At 58.2% G+C, this 17,712-nt stretch overlaps 1 protein-coding gene across 1 annotated transcript in view; it reads left to right on the plus strand.

Moving 5' to 3' along the window:
- Positions 1-13,787, plus strand: part of TSPOAP1 (TSPO associated protein 1) — a 32,056-nt gene extending 18,269 nt beyond the window's left edge. The window contains exons 19-32 of the mRNA XM_038758828.1: positions 212-571; positions 670-957; positions 1,283-1,480; positions 2,120-3,121; positions 3,807-3,906; positions 4,004-4,158; positions 4,577-4,751; positions 8,253-8,315; positions 8,707-8,736; positions 10,376-10,479; positions 10,844-10,915; positions 11,375-11,470; positions 12,631-12,684; positions 13,215-13,787. Coding sequence (XP_038614756.1) covers positions 212-571; positions 670-957; positions 1,283-1,480; positions 2,120-3,121; positions 3,807-3,906; positions 4,004-4,158; positions 4,577-4,751; positions 8,253-8,315; positions 8,707-8,736; positions 10,376-10,479; positions 10,844-10,915; positions 11,375-11,470; positions 12,631-12,660 — 2,673 coding nt within the window. The 3' untranslated portion in view covers positions 12,661-12,684; positions 13,215-13,787. The remainder of the gene's footprint in view (positions 1-211; positions 572-669; positions 958-1,282; positions 1,481-2,119; positions 3,122-3,806; positions 3,907-4,003; positions 4,159-4,576; positions 4,752-8,252; positions 8,316-8,706; positions 8,737-10,375; positions 10,480-10,843; positions 10,916-11,374; positions 11,471-12,630; positions 12,685-13,214) is intronic.
- The last annotated feature ends 3,925 nt before the right edge of the window (positions 13,788-17,712 follow it).

Raw genomic sequence — 17,712 nt, forward strand, 5'->3', positions numbered from 1 at the left:
TGACGCCCTGGGCATCCTGGCCAGGGGGAGGAGCGCTGGGTTCCCCAAAGGTCTGGGGTTGCCCTAGCCTCCTGCCTCCTATTTGCCATCCTCTTCCTGTCTCCGTCCTGGGGCTCAGCGGAGACAGGGCTGGGAGCAGTGGAGTCAGAGTGGGGCCCCAGGGATGGGCATGGTTTGCCTATGTCCAGCCCTGCACCTGGCTGTGTTGTAGATCATGGAGGTGGCATCGCCCACGGCGGGCAGTGTGCTGGTGGAGCTATCCCAGCTGCAGCTGCTGCGGCGGTGTCAGGCGGTCTGCGTGCGGACGATGTCGCCCGTTGGCGAGTCTGCTGATTCCCTTCCTGCCCTGATCCAGGGTTCCTCTGCCCTGGTCCCCGCTGCCCCCTTCTCCGGCTCCTTGCCAGCTGCCCCCAAAGCATCCTGGGCAGACCCCGACTCTGCCCCACCTCTGGGTCTCCGGGCTCAGGGCCTGGTCCCGTTGTCCCACCTTGGGGCCGGAGGGCCCATGGGCCGCAAGGGCCTAACTGGTCCCCAGAGGGGACCACCAGGATCTGAAGACACCCGCTCACAGGTAGGTGTGGGGGATGCCGGGGTGGTGTCTGGGTTGTGCAGGAGGAGGGGGGACCCCAGGGTAGGGTCCCTCCTGCTCCAACACTCCTCCTCTCACAGAAGGAGCAAGGGAGCGGCAGTGACAGTGGATTTGCAGAGTCCCCAGAGGGTAGCCGGGGCCGGCCCGGAAGCCAGAGGGGTTGCGACGCCGAGTCCTCCCCGACAGAACGTGGCCCAGGGGGATGTGGCCCAGAGAGTCCCAGCCCGGGGGAGTCCGGCCCCAGGGACCTCATCCTGGGGGAGCACTGGCAGGCCTCAGCCACCAAGGCACCAGGGCAGAGGAGCCCAGCAATCCCCAGTGGCCGAGGAGAGGCTGGGCTGAGGCCGGGACCCAGAGGCTGGGCCGAGGTGGGGGCCTGCAGCGGTGCTCGTGGGGTGTTGGGGCTGGGGGCGGCTGGGCCGGGACCCATGATCTCTCTCAGCCCATGCCAGTCATTCAGTCTCTGCCCTGAGCCTGGCTCTCCCTTGGCCTCTTGGACCCTGGGCTCTGGTTCAGTTTCCCCATCTTGCGTCCGTCTGTATGTGAGGTTGGGTCTCTCCTCAGCCCACTCAGGAGTCTCCGTCCAAGGAGGCAGGACAGGGCGACCCTACTCCCCCCGACCCCAGGTCTGCTGTCCACACCCAAGTGGCCCCTGGCCCTCCCCATGCTGACCCGTAGCTTTCTCGCCTTCAGAAGGAAGAGGCCGTTCAGGAGCTTGGGGCTCGGCTGGCCAATCCCCTCCCTGACCACGGCCGCAGCTCCGACCTGTCGGACATCTTGGAGGAGGAGGAAGAGGAAAGGGAGGAGGAACAGGAAGAGCAAGAGGAGCAGAGTTTGGCTCTAGGGCCTCTGGAGCCAGGCGGTCCCTGGGAGGAGGACACTGGAGGAAAGGTAATGGGGAGCCAGATGCTGAGAAGCTGGCGAAAGACTAACCCAGCTGCCCTTGGGCCACTCTGCGGGTTGGTACCCACCCTAGGGGTGGGCTTCCAGAGGAGACTCAGTGCACTCACTGTCCTGTTTCTGAAGTTTCTGGCCAATGGCTGGGGGGTGAGGGGTGAGCACGGGGCAGGTCGGTGTCCAGGGCAGATGGGGCTTCATCAGGGCAGCTGCCTGCCTGGAGGAGGAGGAGGTGGCCCGGAGTGGGGGCTTCTTCAGTCGGGCCTGGAGTGGCTGGGAAACGGAGCTGGGGCGGACACTGTCCCATGCTTGTTGCCCAAAGTGGGGAGGAATTTGAGGTTCTTGAGCCCTAAGGTTGGGATGGAAGGGGGTTCCCTCCCCAGAGAGGCTGGCCATTGGCACAGCTGGTTCTTAGCTAGTTCTGCTGTTGACAGACCTTGATGCCCGGGGCTCAGTTTCCCTCAATGGGAGATGAGTGCACCGTGCTTTTGGGAGAAATCCAATCTGCTCCCCATTGCTCTCCCCGGGTCTGATGTCCCCCCCCTGCCTGCACTCCCAGACCCGAGGTTAACATAACCCCCACTTCCTTCCCCCGGTGCCTCTCTCCCCGCCCCCAAATGTGCTCTGCCACAGCTAGATACCTGTGAGTTGGACAGTGATGAAGAAACATTGGAGCTGCTGCCTCCACAGAAATTCTGTAGCAAGAAACTCTTCAGCATCCCTGAGGTGGCAGAGGAGGAAGAGGAGGAGGAGGAAGAGCAGGAGGAAGAAGAGGAGGAGGAGGAGGAGGAGGAAGAGGAAGAGCAGAAAGCGGTGGAGGAAACTGGGCCGGGGGAGCGACCCCAGGATTTGCCTCCAGCCCCACAGCCCTCCTGCCGGGGACTGGGGGTGGCAGGCCTCGGGGGAATCCGGGCCTGGGAGTCGGTTGGCTCATGGAGGGCAGACCCGGGGCCTGGCCCTTCTGTCTCAGGAGCCCTTGCCCGAGATGGCACGGATGAGGAGGAGGAAGAGCTGGAGTCGGGGGGTTGTGCTGCCTCCAGAGAACCTCCACAGGGCAGCCCCCAAGGTGGTCGGGGGCCGGGGTGCGCGCCCCGAGAAATGCTCTCCAGACGGCCAGAGGGGAGTGGGTGGCAGCCTTTCAGGGGGCATGAGGACTGCGGCCGTGGGCTTGGGGGGGTCGCCCGGGTCAGGGGCGGGCCCTGGCGGGAGAAGGGGGGCCTGGTGGCCGGGGAAGAAGTGAAGACCGGGGCAGAGACGGCCGGACGGGATCGGCTGGGCCCGTCCCAGAGGGGGCCCCGCAGCTCCGGCCCCACACCCCCCAGATTCTCCAGCAGCTCTGGCCCTCTCTGTCTGGAGATCAGCATCGAGTACGATTCAGAGGAAGATGGCCTGGAGCCTGGCGTGCTGCTTCCCCGGGCCCGGGGGACCCAGGAGGGCCTGGTGCCCGAGAGGGAGGGCAGGCCTCATGGGGGCTGTGGGAGGCGGAGAGGGGACGGGGGCCCCAGGGAGACCCGCAACCCCGGTAACTGCCAGCGCCTCTGTTGCCGGGACTGGGGGGAGCCCGGCACCTTGAGAAGGGGCTGCAGCCCAGACAGGAGAGAGCCAGGGGAGGAGCAGACGGCGTCGCCCCCCAGGGTCGGTGCCCACCTTCCCGCCTTCCGGAGTCACCTGTAGCGGCGGCAGCGGTGGCGTGTCTGCCTCTCCACCCCGGCTTGTGATCTGTGCTGCTCATTGTCTCGTGAATCCCATCCCACGGCACCCTGGGCAGGGTCGCCCCCATCCATCCCTCCTCAATCGCTCCGGCTTGGCTCCCATCCGCCGCTTGCTCTTGCTGGCCGCAGCTCCACGCTCAGTGTTCTTCTCTCCCGGGACCACCCGGGCTCCCGAGAGCCCGGCACCAACCCCCAGCCCATCCTGTTCTCAGAGAGCTCTAGGGAAGGACCGCCCTCCCTTCTTGCTGGGAAGTTCTTCCTCCTCTCTAACCACCATCCCTCCTGCTGCAGTTCCACCCTGTCATCTTCTGGTTCGGGGCCCAGGGGGCTGAAGATGAACTGCGGGGCCTCGGGACACTCCTTTCTGCCCCCTCCACTCCAATCTGGTCCCAAGCCAAAAGACCCTTCCCCTCGGCCCCGGTCTCTGGCTCTGGGGCCTCCTTCCAGGGCTGCCTGGGGAGAGGAATGTTGTGTCTCCGGCCTTGCTGTGCTGAGCTGCTTTGGGGGTGGGTGGCACTGACCCTGGCCTGAGCCTTGCTAGCTTCCTGGGAGGTGAGGGCCTGGGTGGGGAGCAGGGGTCACGCCTGCCCCTGCCTTTCCCGTTGCAGGAGCCAGAGACTGGGGACGCCCTGGGCCCAGGTGGCCGGAAGCCGGCTCCGAGGAAGGGGGACCGGATGGCCAGGAGCGAACAGATGCTGCAAGAGTCAGGTGCGGAGCTGGGAGAGATGGGGGACTGGTGTGTAGAGGGGAGCTCAGAACCCCGTCTGGTGGTGTTCACCGGGACTCACCCCCCTCGTCCCCTCAGCTCCCCCAAGGAGTCCTGTGCCGGAGGCCCCTCCTCCACATGCAGGGGCGACCCGGCTCTTCGTGGCGCTCTTCGACTACGACCCCGTGTCCATGTCCCCCAACCCTGATGCCGGCGAGGAAGAGCTGCCATTTAAGGAGGGCCAGGTCCTCACGGTCAGTGCTCCCCCAGTGCCTCCCCTCTGGGAAGTTCTCACTCTTATCTAGCCTCAGTCCCTCCTGCTGCAGAGAGATGGGCAGCCTGGGGGGAGCTGGAAGGGAGCTACATCTGCCATGGTTTGGGGAGCCCTCTCCACCCTCACCCCTTTTTGCTTTGTTTGCATGGGCGTTCGAGGGCGGTGGTTCGGTCTACACTCTCCAATACATGAAAATCTAACCCACTTCCTTGGTCTCTTTTCCCATCGTTCCTCTTTCCCGCCTTCTCTTCTTCCCCTTTCCTTCCTACCTTCCCTGAGAGAGAGTGTGACCATTTTGATGAAGGGTCTGAGCAATTCAGCGCTTCCAGGAAGCAGGGGGGATGAAGAAGTTGTTCCCATCTCCTCACAGGGTTGTGGCCTCCCTTCTCTTCCCCCAGGTCTGGGGGGAAAAAGATGCAGATGGCTTCTACCGGGGGGAGTGTGGAGGCCGAGCTGGCTACATCCCCTGCAACATGGTGGCTGAGCTGCCAGTCCAGAGTGGCAGCCTGCAGAGGCGGCCTCCGGCCCTGGCCTCTGGTCTTCCTGACAGCTTGGCAGAGGCCCTAGAAACCGGTAAGTGCCCTCCCTCTTCCCTCCTCCTCCTCCTGTTTGCCAACTCCTAGCCCAGGGACCTTGGAGTTCTGGCCCAGTGCCTCTGGCAAATTTAACTCCTCACCCCCAGTGGGTCTGGGGTCTCCCTGGGGTAACCCAGCCCCCAGGAGGGCTGTAGGAGAAGCAGACTGGATCGGTCAAGCACCTGTCCTGTAAACGGCAGCGGCGGGAGAGTGGAAAGAGCCGGGTCACAATTTGGCTGCTGGGCCTGGGACCAATCCTTGCTACTGAGGACCCAGGCTAGAAGGGGTGGTGGGAGTTGGGGAGGAGATTTGTGGGGGAGTGGGCAGACTGCCTGAGGCAGCAGGAGCACCCCTGGGGATGGCACTCCAGAAGCTGCCCTGGTTCCCTGAAGCAGCCTCTCTCCCGCTCCGAGCATAGGTATCTGCAGAGCTCAGAGTCAGTGGGCCTGCTGAGCTTCCTTCTTCCATCTTGTGACCTAGAAGCCTGGCCTCTGGGGGTGCGGGCTGTGTCGGGGGAAGCAGCATGGCCTTGTGGCTAGAGCACAGACTTGGGAGTCAGAGGGTGTGGGTTCTAATCCCAGCTCCGCCACTTGTCTGCTCTGTGACCTTGGGCAAGTCATTTACTTTTTCTGCGCCTCAGTTACCTCATCTGTAAAATGGGGATTAAGACTGCGAGCCCCACATGGGACAACCTGATCACCTTGTGTCTACCCCAGCACTTAGAACAGTGCTTGGCATGTAGTAAGCGCTTAACAAAGCGCAGTGTGAGAAGCAGCGTGGCTCAGTGGAAAGAGCACGGGCTTTGGAGTTGGAGGTCATGGGTTCAAATCCCGCTACGCCACTTGTCAGCTGTGTGACTTTGGGCAAGTCACTTAATTTCTCTGTGCTTCATTAACCTCATCTATAAAATGGGGATTAAGACTGTGAGTCCCCCGTGGGACAACCTGATCAATCAATCAATCAATCAATCAATCGTATTTATTGAGCGCTTACTATGTGCAGAGCACTGTACTAAGCGCTTGGGAAGTACAAATTGGCATCACATAGAGACAGTCCCTACCCAACAGTGGGCTCACAGTCTAAAAGGGGGAGACAGAGAACAGAACCAAACATATCAACAAAATAAAATAAGTAGGATAGAAATGTACAAGTAAAATAAATAAATAAATAAATAAACAGAGTAATAAATATGTACAACCATATATACATATATACAGGTGCTGTGGGGAGGGGAAGGCGGTAAGGCGGGGGGATGGAGAGGGGGACGAGGGGGAGAGGAAAGAAGGGGCTCAATCTGGGAAGGCCTCCTGGAGGAGGTGAGCTCTCAGCAGGGCCTTGAAGGGAGGAAGAGAGCTAGCTTGGCGGATGGGCAGAGGGAGGGCATTCCAGGCCCGGGGGATGACGTGGGCCGGGGGTCGATGGCGGGACAGGCGAGAGCGAGGTACAGTGAGGAGATTAGTGGTGGAGGAGCGGAGGGTGCGGGCTGGGCAGTAGAAGGAGAGAAGGGAGGTGAGGTAGGAGGGGGCGAGGTGATGGAGAGCCTTGAAGCCCAGGGTGAGGAGTTTCTGCCTGATGAGCAGATTGATCGGTAGCCATTGGAGGTTTTTGAGGAGGGGAGTGATATGTCCAGAGCGTTTCTGGACAAAGATAATCCGGGCAGCAGCATGAAGTATGGATTGAAGTGGAGAGAGACACGAGGATGGGAGATCAGAGAGAAGGCTAGTGCAGTAGTCCAGACGGGATAGGATGAGAGCTTGAATTAGCAGGGTAGCGGTTTGGATGGAGAGGAAAGGGCGGATCTTGGCAATGTTGCGGAGCTGAGACCGGCAGGTTTTGGTGACGGCTTGGATGTGAGGGGTGAATGAGAGAGCGGAGTCGAGGATGACACCAAGGTTGCGGGCTTGTGAGACGGGAAGGATGGTAGTGCCGTCAACAGAGATGGGAAAGTCAGGGAGAGGACAAGGTTTGGGAGGGAAGACAAGGAGCTCAGTCTTCGACATGTTGAGCTTTAGGTGGCGGGCGGACATCCAGATGGAGATGTCCTGAAGGCAGGAGGAGATGCGAGCCTGGAGGGAGGGGGAGAGAGCAGGGGCAGAGATGTAGATCTGGGTGTCATCAGCGTAGAGGTGATAGTTGAAGCCGTGGGAGCGAATGAGGTCACCAAGGGAGTGAGTGTAGATTGAGAACAGAAGGGGACCAAGCACTGAACCTTGGGGAACTCCCACAGTAAGAGGATGGGAGGGGGAGGAGGAGCCTGCAAAAGAGACTGAGAAAGAACGACCGGAGAGATAAGAGGAGAACCAGGAGAGGACGGAGTCTGTGAAGCCAAGGTCAGATAACGTGTTGAGGAGAAGGGGGTGGTCCACAGTGTCAAAGGCAGCTGAGAGGTCGAGGAGGATTAGGACAGAGTATGAGCCGTTGGATTTGGCAAGCAGGAGGTCATTGGTGACCTTTGAGAGCGCAGTTTCCGTGGAATGAAGGGGACGGAAGCCAGACTGGAGGGGGTCGAGGAGAGAGTTGTTGTTGAGGAATTCTAGGCAGCGCGTGTAGACAACTCATTCAAGGAGTTTGGAAAGGAATGGTAGGATCACCTTGTAACCTCCCCAGCGCTTAGAACAGTGCTTTGCACATAGTAAGCGCTTAATAAATGCCATTAAAAAAAAACCAAATACCATTATTATTATTATTCAGTGCTTAGAACAGTGCCCAGAGCTTAGAACAGTGTTTTGCACATAGTAAGTGCATAATAAATGCCATCACCATCATTATTATTAACAAATACCACTATTATTATTATTGTTATGGTCCTTCCCTGATCCCGTGGCACCTCCTCTTAGGGGTAGGAATGGGGCCGGGAGGGGGAAGGCAAGACCCCCGAGCCCAGCCCCAGAAGTGGCTACTGGCTGGCAGGCCTCAGAACCACCACCTCCTGTCCTGGCCCAGCTGGCTTGGTTCTCTGAGGGCACTCTTCTAGCAGTGTTGATGCCCACTAGCTTTATTGAGTGCTTCTGGATGGCAGGCAGAGCCCTGTTTTCACCCAGCAGGGTCTGTAAAAGTAGAAATAGATGATAGAAGCAGCACGAACTAGTGACTAGAATTACGGCCTGGGAGTCTGAAGGACCTAGGTTCTAATCCTGGCTCTGTCACTTGTCTGTTGTGTGAGCTTGACAAGTCACTTCAGTTCTCTGTGCCTCAGTGACCTCATCTGTAAAATGAGGATTAATGCTGTGAGCCCCATGGGGGACACGGAACCACGTCCAACTTGATTAGCTCATATCTACCCCAATGCTTAGTACAGTGCCTGGCACATAGAAAGCACATAACAAATACAATTAAAAAAACCCAAACAACAAACTATCCCTGCCCTCAAGAAGCTGGCGATCAAATGGGGCTCAGCATTCCATTTTTGTCTGCTGGTGTAACAGAGAGCTCTGATGCTACCCCCCCTTTCTCTCCTCCATTCTTTCTGCTTCTCTCCCTCGTCCATCTGACCGTTCAGGAAATGGTCCGTCCTCGTTCTGCCCTGCCGGACCTCCCCTCAAGCCTCGCCGCTCCAAAAAAGGTGGGTCAGTTGCCCGGGGTAGGCGGTCCCTCTAGCTTGTCAGTCAGTCGTATTTATTGAGTACTTACCGTGTGCAGAGCACTGTACTAAGCAGGTACAGGGTGGTGGAGGGTGGGGATTGCCTGGGCCAGTGGGAAGGTTTTGTCTCCAAGTAGCAGGGGCAGGGGGGCCCAGCCCACCTGCCAGCCCTACGCCTGGGCCCAGAAATGTCTCGACCTCTTGCCTCGTGCTAGGAGATCCCCTGGCCAGAGCCTGCCTGCAGCCTCGGCCTTGAAGTAGCATCCCCGGTGCCGTTGTCAGAGGGGTAGTGGGTGGGGACTGTTCTCCCACTCTGGAAGGGTGGCACTGAGGGCACCCATATTCACAGCCTGCTCTTTCCTCTGCCCTGCAGAGCCAGAAGCCCCGGACCTGGTTCGCTCAGGTGAGGGACATGGCCCATACCTGGGCCAGAGGATGTTCCCTTTCCCCTGCCCCTGCAGGGGTGGGTGAGGGGCCAGGGAGGAGGTTGTGTGTTTGTGTGTGTGTGTGTGTGTGTGTTTGTGCATGAGCACGCATGCAGGGGATTGATTCCCTGAGCTGGGAAGCTCCTTAGGGACCCTGGGCCCGTCAGATTGAGGCAGCTGCCTTGGGATCTCTAGGTTAGGGGCGGGGGAGCAGTGTTTGGGTCAGGGGACAGGGAGGAAGAGGAAACGGGAGCTGGGGGAGGCTAATGGGGAAGGGATGGAGTAGTGGATGGTGAGGGCCCCAGTCAGTGGAGGGGAAAAGTTCTCCCCCGCAGCCTGAGCTGGCCATAGTTAGATCATTCCATTATGGTGACAGCATACTGGTCCCACCGAGAGGAGAGCTAGGGCCCAGAGGAGGAGGAGCCGTGGCCCCAGAAACCCTAGTCTGCAGTACTGCACACTCTCTGCACACTCCCTGTACCCTCTAGACTGTCAGCTCGTTGCGGGTGGGAAAGGAGTGTATCTGTTTATTGTGCAGGGAATGTGACTGTTTATTGTTGTATGGTACTCTCCCAAGCGTTCGGTACAGTGCTCTGCACAAAGTAAGCGCTCAGTAAATATGATTGACTGACTCCACAGGGCCTGCCCACCCCCTCCCCGAGGGGTGTCTGCAACCTGGCTCGGGCCTCTGCCCACTTTCCTCAGGCTCCATGATGCCCTGCCAACTCAGTCATAAACCATCAGCAGTGTTGCGGGAGCTTTGTGAGGAGTCCTGTCCAGGCTGCCCACAAAGGTGTCCACTGGGTATGCCTGGGGTGGGGATGCAGTGTCGGGGATTAATAATAATAATAATAATAATAATAATGACATTTATTAAGTGCTTACTGTGTGCAAAGCACTGTTCTAAGCTCTGGGGAGGTTACAAGGTGATCAGGTTTTCCCACGGGGGGCTCACAGTCTTAATCCCCATTTTACAGATGAGGTGACTGAGGCCCAGAGAAGTTAATAATAATAATGGCATTTATTAAGCGCTTACTATGTGCAAAGCACTGTTCTAAGCGCTGGGAAGATTACAAGGTGATCAGGTTGTCCCACGGGAGGGCTCACAGTCTCAATCCCCATTTTACAGATGAGGTAGCTGAGGCACAGAGAAGTTAAGTGACTTGCCCAAAGTCACACAACTGACAATTGGCAGAGATGGGATTTGAACCCATGACCTCTGACTCCAAAGCTCTTTCCACTGAGCCACGCTGCTTCTCTGAGCATTCTGTTTCTTTTATCAGTCAGTGGTATTTATTGAGTGCTGACTATGCCCAGAGCACTGTAGTAAGCGCTTGGGAGAGTACAGTGCAATAAAGTTGATGGACACAATCCCTTGCCTTCAAGGAACTCACAGTTTAGTAACCTGAGGGTGCTGAGAGAGACCTGTCTCACCACCTAGCTGCATTTTACTTGAAGGTGAACTGAATTCTGGGATCATCTATCTCATCACCCTGCTCACTGGGGTTGGTCTCCCATGGGCGGAAAGCCTATGCGGTGGAGACGGTCCTGGGGTCCAGAGGTGGAGAGGGGGCACTTACCCCTTCCTGAGCCCATGTCTCTCCTCAACCATTGCAGTTTACCCTCTGCCGGACTCCCAGACAGGCCCTTGCCCCACTCAGACCGTGGTGGCTGCTTTCGACTATAACCCCCAGGAGAGTTCCCCCAACGTGGACGTGGAGGTAATTGGGACTTTCCGATGCAGTAGGCTCCAGTTCCTATCATCCACTGGGGTTAGGGCCTGAACTGGGTTCTCTTTCTCCCCCCACCTCTCCCCTTTTACAGCAACCACCCTCCCCACCCCCAAACACACACAATTTTATATCCTTGCCCAGCCCCTCCTTTTCTTGCCTCTAGGCTGTTTTTCGGTAGGAAGTACATTGGAACAAGGAGGCCCTCTGGTCCCCATTTTACTGATCCTACAGTCTCGGTTCTTGGGGGCCCTTGGGGACTGGAGCAGGTGCAGAGTCTCCTGGGGGGGTCAGAATCTCTCTATGGCACCCCTTGGGACCCCGTTCTGCCCTCCTGACTCTCTCTCTTCCACAGGCCGAGCTTTCATTCAAAGCTGGGGATGTCATAATGGTGTTTGGGGCCATGGACGATGACGGATTCTACTATGTGAGGAGCCGGGGCAGGGATTGGAAGGACCGGAAGCAAGGCTCTGGGGGTGTGGAGCGGGGTTCACAGGACAGTCCCGGGTTGGTGTCCGGGGGAAAGGGTGCTCTCTCCTCATTTGGGACAGCTTAGGACAAGGAGTGGAGGCAGATGGGGCTCCAGGAAAAGAAACCCCACAATTCAGTCTCCCCTACTCCTCTGGCCATGTGTCTGTTTACTCTTGGATTGTACTCTCCCAAGCACTTAGTACAGTGCTCTACACACTGTAAGCACTCCATAAATATGACTGACTGACTGCAGGACTGGTTCCCATAGGCTCCTCCCATAGAGGGGCAGGAGAGCAGGGAGGGTCACGGCGACTGGAAACCCCAAGTCTGGGAGATGGAGGGGTCAAAAAAAACCTCCCCTCCCTATCCCATTCCCCACAATTCTGGCACATCTCTGTCTGCCTCCTCCCTGAAGGGCAAACTGAATGGGCGGCAGGGCCTGGTCCCATCCAACTTCCTGGAGGGAGCGGTGCAGCTTGGGCAGCCCCAGGGAAGCGCGACCATGAATCAGGTAAGGCCGGAGGTGGCTCTCCTCCCTTCACCGCAACACTCCCCGCCACCCCCGTCCCGCCTGACTTTGCCCGGCTCCTGTAATTCTTTTTCTCCATGCCAGTTGTCTATCCCTCACAGCGTGAGGGGAGAGAAGGCTGGGCCAATCCTGCATTTCCCCTGTGGGCTCTGTTATCCCCATCCTGCCTCTCCTGGGTACATGTACGTGAGCTGACTCACGAGGAGGACTGGCAGGGTCTAGCAGTGCTCATCTGGACCGTTGGAGGTATCTTCCTTCCGGCGACTGTCCGTTTGCCTGCTTGGAGCTCAGAGCAGGAAGGAGCTGGGGGAAGTCGAGGCATTTCCAGTTTTCATTCACCTTCCCACCACCTTCTCTGCTCTCTAGCCAGATATCCTAGGGAGAATTTCAGAGCCCATCTAGGTCTGCACGGGGTCAGGTGAGGGAGAGCCGGGCTTCATGATCAGCTCCAGGGTCTAGTTGGCTCTCCGGGACCGACGCTGATGAGAGGCAGAGAGACCTTGGATAATCATGACTCCCAGAAAACGGTTTCAAAGCCATATCTTTTCTGTTAGGACTTCTCTCAGAGGCTAGAGAAGGCCATTATCTTGGGAGTTTTTGGGGGTCTCTGGGGTAACCCCTGCCCCAGGTCACACAGCAGACAAGTGGCAGGGCTGGGATTAGAACCCAGGCCCTCTGGCTCCTAGGCCCGCTAGACCACACTGCTTCTACTCTGCTCCAATCTCCCTGAAAGGAAGTAGGAGCAGAGCTGAGCCCCTTCTGAGGGTTTCTCCGCAGCCTCCATGCTCTCCGCACCCCAAATCGCCCTCGAATCTTGCCTATTTCAGGGTGTAAAGCCCAGACCTGAGGTTGGGGTTTAATCACAGATACCCACACTTGGCTGTTCTTTCCTCTTTAAGTCGGGACCTTTTCATTGCATAATGGAAATTCAGGCAAATGAGTTGCAAACCAGGGAATCCCTTGATGGATAGGTGGTCTTCCTCACGGCTGGGTCCCCGTCCCATCTTCCACCCCTCCACCTGAGTTCCCTCCACCTGGATCCTGGCTGGGAAGAAGAGGGCCTAGGGTGGAAGTGGTGTAGTCTGATGAACTGTCTCTCTCCATTCCTGCTGCCTCCCCACCTCTGGACCTCTGCTCTTCAGAGAATGAGGAAGAGAAGAGTCCAGCGATGATCTCCCCGGAGACTGAGCAAGTGTGTAAGTGTGGGGCGACTGCTCCCTCCCCCCCATAGGGCAGTGCTCACTACAAACTCGGGAGTTGCTGGGGAACTCGTGCCTTTCTGCCCCCTCCCCTCCCACACTCTCCTAACCTGGGGTTGGTGGCGGGTGGAACCAGGCTGGCTCCCTCTTTGGGGCCTTGATTGAGGTCTCAGCTTCCTTCAAAAATACACAAAGCTCCATACCACCAATTTTCCTGGTCCACACTCACATGCCTCCCTCTGTCCTGGTACCCAGACTCTGCATATCTATTCTGGTGGTCCAGAGAGGGATTGGATAAACTTCATAATAATAATTTGTGTCAGGCACTGTGTTAAACAATGGGGCAGACACACCTAAGGTTGGACTCAGGCCCTGTCCCACACTGGGTTCACAATCAATATCCCCATTTGGCAGATGAGGTAACAGGCCCAGAGAAGTTCAGCAACTTTCCACAGGTCGCACATCAGGCCCGTAACAGGACTAGAACCAAGGCCTCCTGGCATCTAATCACATGCTCTTTCCACTAGGCTGGGCCACGCTGAGCTGCTCGTCAAGACGAGGGCAGCCAACCCTCTCCCACCAGGCCAGGCTGGGCCCTGGACGGCTTCTGGGTTGACACCTTGGCTCCAGAAACCAGCTCGGGCATGAAGGAAGGACTCTGCCAGAGGGGGTGGGGGTTAACAGCGAGGCTGGGTGAGGTGGCAGGAGTTGGCAGGGTCTCTGCCCCCTGAGCAATCATGTGCTCTGCGGGGACGAGGGTGCCAGGCTGCCTAGAAGCAGATCCGCCTTCCCCTCTGGGACTCCCGGGTAACCAACTCCAGGGAGGAGTGTTTGAGGACAGAGTTGTGGCTTTGAGGACAGAGTTAGAGTGGGGATGGTGGGGCCCCTTCCTCACACTGGGCAGCTGACCTCCCTGCCCTCGGTGGGGTATCTGAGGGTGGCTTCTCCCCCTGACACTCCCAACAAATCCCCCCTCACCCTCCTCACCACAGACTCTCAGTTAGGGGTGTTCTCAGATCTGGGACTGAACTGGTGCTCCCTCCTCTCTTTTCTTGGAACAACAAGCAATCAGTGGTATTTACTGAGCCCTTACTCCTGTGCAAAGCACTATATTGAGCTCTTAGGAGAACATGATGCAATAGCTAGCAGACATGATCCCTTGCCCTTAAGGAGTTTGCCACCTAGCAGGTTGTAATAATAATAATAATAATGATGGCATTTGTTAAATGCTATGTGCAAAGCACTGTTCTAAGCGCTGGGGGGAACACAAGGTGATCAGGTTGTCCCACGTGGGGATCTGTCTTAATCCCCATTTTACAGATGAGGTAACTGAGGCTCAGAGAAGTGAAGTGACTTGCCCAAGGTCACACAGCTGACATGTGGTGGAGCCGGGATTAGAACCCATGACCTCTGACTCCCAAGCCCGTGCTCTCTCCACTGAGCCACGCTTAAAAGTAAAAAATAAGTCTGGTCAGGTCCTGCCTGTCCTTGCTACTGCTGCCCCTCCCCTGAGCTGCCATGCAAATGAGCAGGGCCAGGGGGCAAGGGGGTGGGTGGCATCTGTCTACTCCCTTCAGAGTTCCACTCTTTGAACCAGGAGAACCCAATGGGGCACTGACTGTCTGATCCTGCTGGGCACAGTAGCGATGGATCCTTTGCCCCACAACTGAGATGGAGCTAACGGGGGTCACCGTCTGGGTCTCCCTGGTTGACCAGGGCTCTTCTGGCAGTAGATCTGAGCAGGATAACATTGAGCGGAGGGTTGGGGACAGGCCAGCAGGGTTGTCCTGGGATGACTGTGGGGGTGAGGGGTAAGCCCCTCCTTTGCTTTGAACCCACTATCTCACCCACCTCTCCCTGGCCCTAGCCAGGGCGCAGCAGAGTCCTCGTTCCCCTTCTCTCCAAGGAGAAAGGCTTGAGGAAACTTGATGCCAGCAAGAAGCAGTCACGAAGGCAGCGGAGCCAGGGCCCATCTCCTCTGACCCTTGACCCCAGGGCGGTCCTCCCCCCCCTCCACCTCTGCTCACTGGAGCCCTGGGCAGGGAGGCTGGGGAGGGGCTGGGGCTGGCCCCTTGCCTTCCTGGGTGTCTGATGCATCGAGGCCTGGGTGGCTTTCACACCCGGGCTCTTCCAAAACTCGGCCGGCCAGCTGCCACCCCCCTTGCCCTCCCCCCGACCTCAGCCCATGTCCCCCTTATCTTCTCCGTCCCGAGGACCCCTTCCCCACTTGCTCTCTCCTCTCTTCCCAGCTCTCTAGCAAGAATTTGCACTGGATTCTTCCTCCCCCTTTGCCCTGTGGCCTCTCCTCTCCAGCCTGGCCCTGCTTTTATCTCCCCCAGGCTGGAGACAGGAGGGTTGCTCCCTGTACATATGTAAATTCTCAGCCGTGCCTCACTGAGCCACTTTCTGTCTCCATCTCGCTTCAGCGGGGCTCCGGGTGGCAGAGATGATGCCAAAACCTCCCTATCCCCACCCTCTCCCCTCTTGCTCCACTGCCTCCCACCCAGAAGCCCCCACAGACCTCTCTCACTGCTGCATCTGGTCCCGGCAGAACTCACTGGATAGAAAGGGCAGCCGGTTGCCAGGGAGGAGGGGAGCTTTGCCTGGAAATCTCTTCCTCAATTACTTTGACTTTTCCTAACAGGAGCAAAGCCTGAGAGCGACCTGGTGGCGGGTGTGGGAGGAGGATCTGGGCAAGCCAGAGCCCCCCATCCTTGTCCAAGGCTAAGGAGGTGGCCCCCCTGGGGGAAAGGGGAGGCCAGAGCCAAGACTGGTGCATGCTTCCTTCGTAGGGGTTAGGAGGGCAGAACTGGGGAGCTCCGACCCCTTCTGGGAACCCCCTGAGGGGAGGGACCCAGGGAGTTTTGTTTCAAAAGACATTTTATTATAATAAAGTCTATTTTCACAAAACAAGGTCCGGCCTGTGATTCTGGAAGGGGGAGATGGTTTCGTTCCAGACACGACCATTCTTTTGGAGCTGGAGTCGGGCAGGGGCTGCATCCAAGTCGGCCCCTCCCGTGCATTGTCTCTACTCTTACCCAACCATGCCAGGGCAGACCCGGCGACTCGGCCGTGGCACCTCAGGGCCTGGAAGTTCCCACTCCAAGTGACATGAACACCCATTACTGGGTTGGCACTGGCCGCCGCTCTTTCCTTCTGAAAGTGGCAGCACCAGGCTCCCAGTCTTAGTGGCTGGGGGATGGCTACTCTTTCCACGGCTACATGGGATGGATATTGGCATCCCTCTTTCCCAGCTGCCCGCATCTCCTCCATTGCAAAGGAAGCGTTGATCCAGCCCACAGTGGATTCAGAAGTTGGGAGGGAGACCACGTTGGAAACAGCACGGTGAGATGGGGAGGGAGGGGGATGCCCCGGTGGGGGTTGGGTGGTCTTCCCGGGGCTACTTTCCACTCACCAGCACCAGCTGCAGCCAAAGGGGGAAGTGACTGTGAAATCCTAACTGACTTTTTGGCCGCTCCTGCCCAGGGCCCAGGAGGACTTGGGTTTGGAAAGACCCGGCTCTGTCGTAACCGTCTCCAGAGATGGAGGGCTGGAGCCTGAGCCTTAGTCATGTCCTGGCCCTGGTAGCCAGTCTCAAGACCACCAGGGCAAGCAAAGGACATCCAGCATATGCCCACTCTGGATGGATCTTTTCCAAAGGTGACCTGGTCCACTGTAGTCCATGAGGTCTGCCTTGAGTCCTTCTCATTGCAACTGCCACCCAAGGACTCTCACTGGGTCGTGCTCATCGGCATGGGTTTCCACTTCCTCGGTGAAGGGACTGCGGTCACCCTGTACTGCAAGGCACTGGATGCCCTCTCTCCAACCCAAGCCCAGTGGATGGCCTTTCGGGTCCCACGGCCCTCCACTCAGACCCTTCAGCCTGTGACCAACCGCTGGCCCACCAGGAAAGGCTGGGATTCCCCTCTCTCTACATGCCCAGCTGCCTGATTTCTCGTGGCCTGGCCCTGGCCACCAGTCATCATCATCATGAATGGTATTTATTGAGTACTTAATGTGTGCAGAGCACTGTACTAAGCTCTTGGGAGAGTACAATACAAGAGCCGATAGCCATGGTCCCTGCCCATAGTGAGTTTAGTTAACCAGGGCTCCTTCTCCCCCTTCTGCTGCTCCTCCTCCTATTCCTCCTCCTTCTCCTCTTTCTTCTCTTCCATATCCCAGGCCCCAGGGCACCTTACCCAGGGCCAAAGGTACGGGGGCACCTCAGGGTGCCCATCTGCCAAACAGGGAGACCCATTCTTGGGGGAGGCAGGTGAGAAGGGGGACCACCTACTCCCCCTTCTTCCCCATCTCCTCGCTCAGCCTTTTCCTGAATACCCAGAGTGGTGTGGTCTGGAGAGCTGGACTCGGGGGAAAGACAAGAGGAAGCATGAAGCTCCCCACAGCCACTCCTTGAACCTTTCCTGAGCCCAACGGTCCTGGCCCAGGCTTCCGGTCCTGTTGGCTCATCCTGGAAGCTGGGGGCTGCAAGAAGGGGCCCTCTGACAACGGGAGGGAACTGGGGCCCGATGGATCCGGCCTCTGAGTGGGGGTGGGGCTCCAGGAGAGAGCCCTGAGGGCTGGCAGGCCCTGCAGAGGCTCCACCGCAGTGGAGGGCTGCAGGGACCCAGGGGGTCCATTCCACCTTCTGGGGGCTGGGGTGGGGGTGGGGGGTTGCTCCTCCTGAGCATCTCAGGGCTGTAGCCAACAGGGACCTCAGGGCCCAGGGGTGGGGCTGGGGGGAACTCAGGACAGTAAGGGCTGGGGGGAGGGGGGCAGTTCAGGGCTAGAGGCCTAATCCTGGCAGCAGTCTAAGGTGGTAGGCTCCTCGACCCTGGACCCCAGAGCCCAGGCAGCAGCCTGGGCCAGTGCTTTTGGGGGAGGAGTTACAGTCCATCCCTTTCCTCTCCCTCGCCTCTGCTAAGAGGCTCCTCCGGGCTTCAGTCCCCACCCCCTCCGCAGCCCCCAAGTGTATATAAGCTCCTTTCCCAAGCCTGGAGCAGTTTTTCGGGACCGGTGGTCGGG

Source organism: Tachyglossus aculeatus, chromosome 17 (genome assembly GCF_015852505.1).
Source record: "Tachyglossus aculeatus isolate mTacAcu1 chromosome 17, mTacAcu1.pri, whole genome shotgun sequence".
NCBI lineage: Eukaryota > Metazoa > Chordata > Mammalia > Monotremata > Tachyglossidae > Tachyglossus > Tachyglossus aculeatus.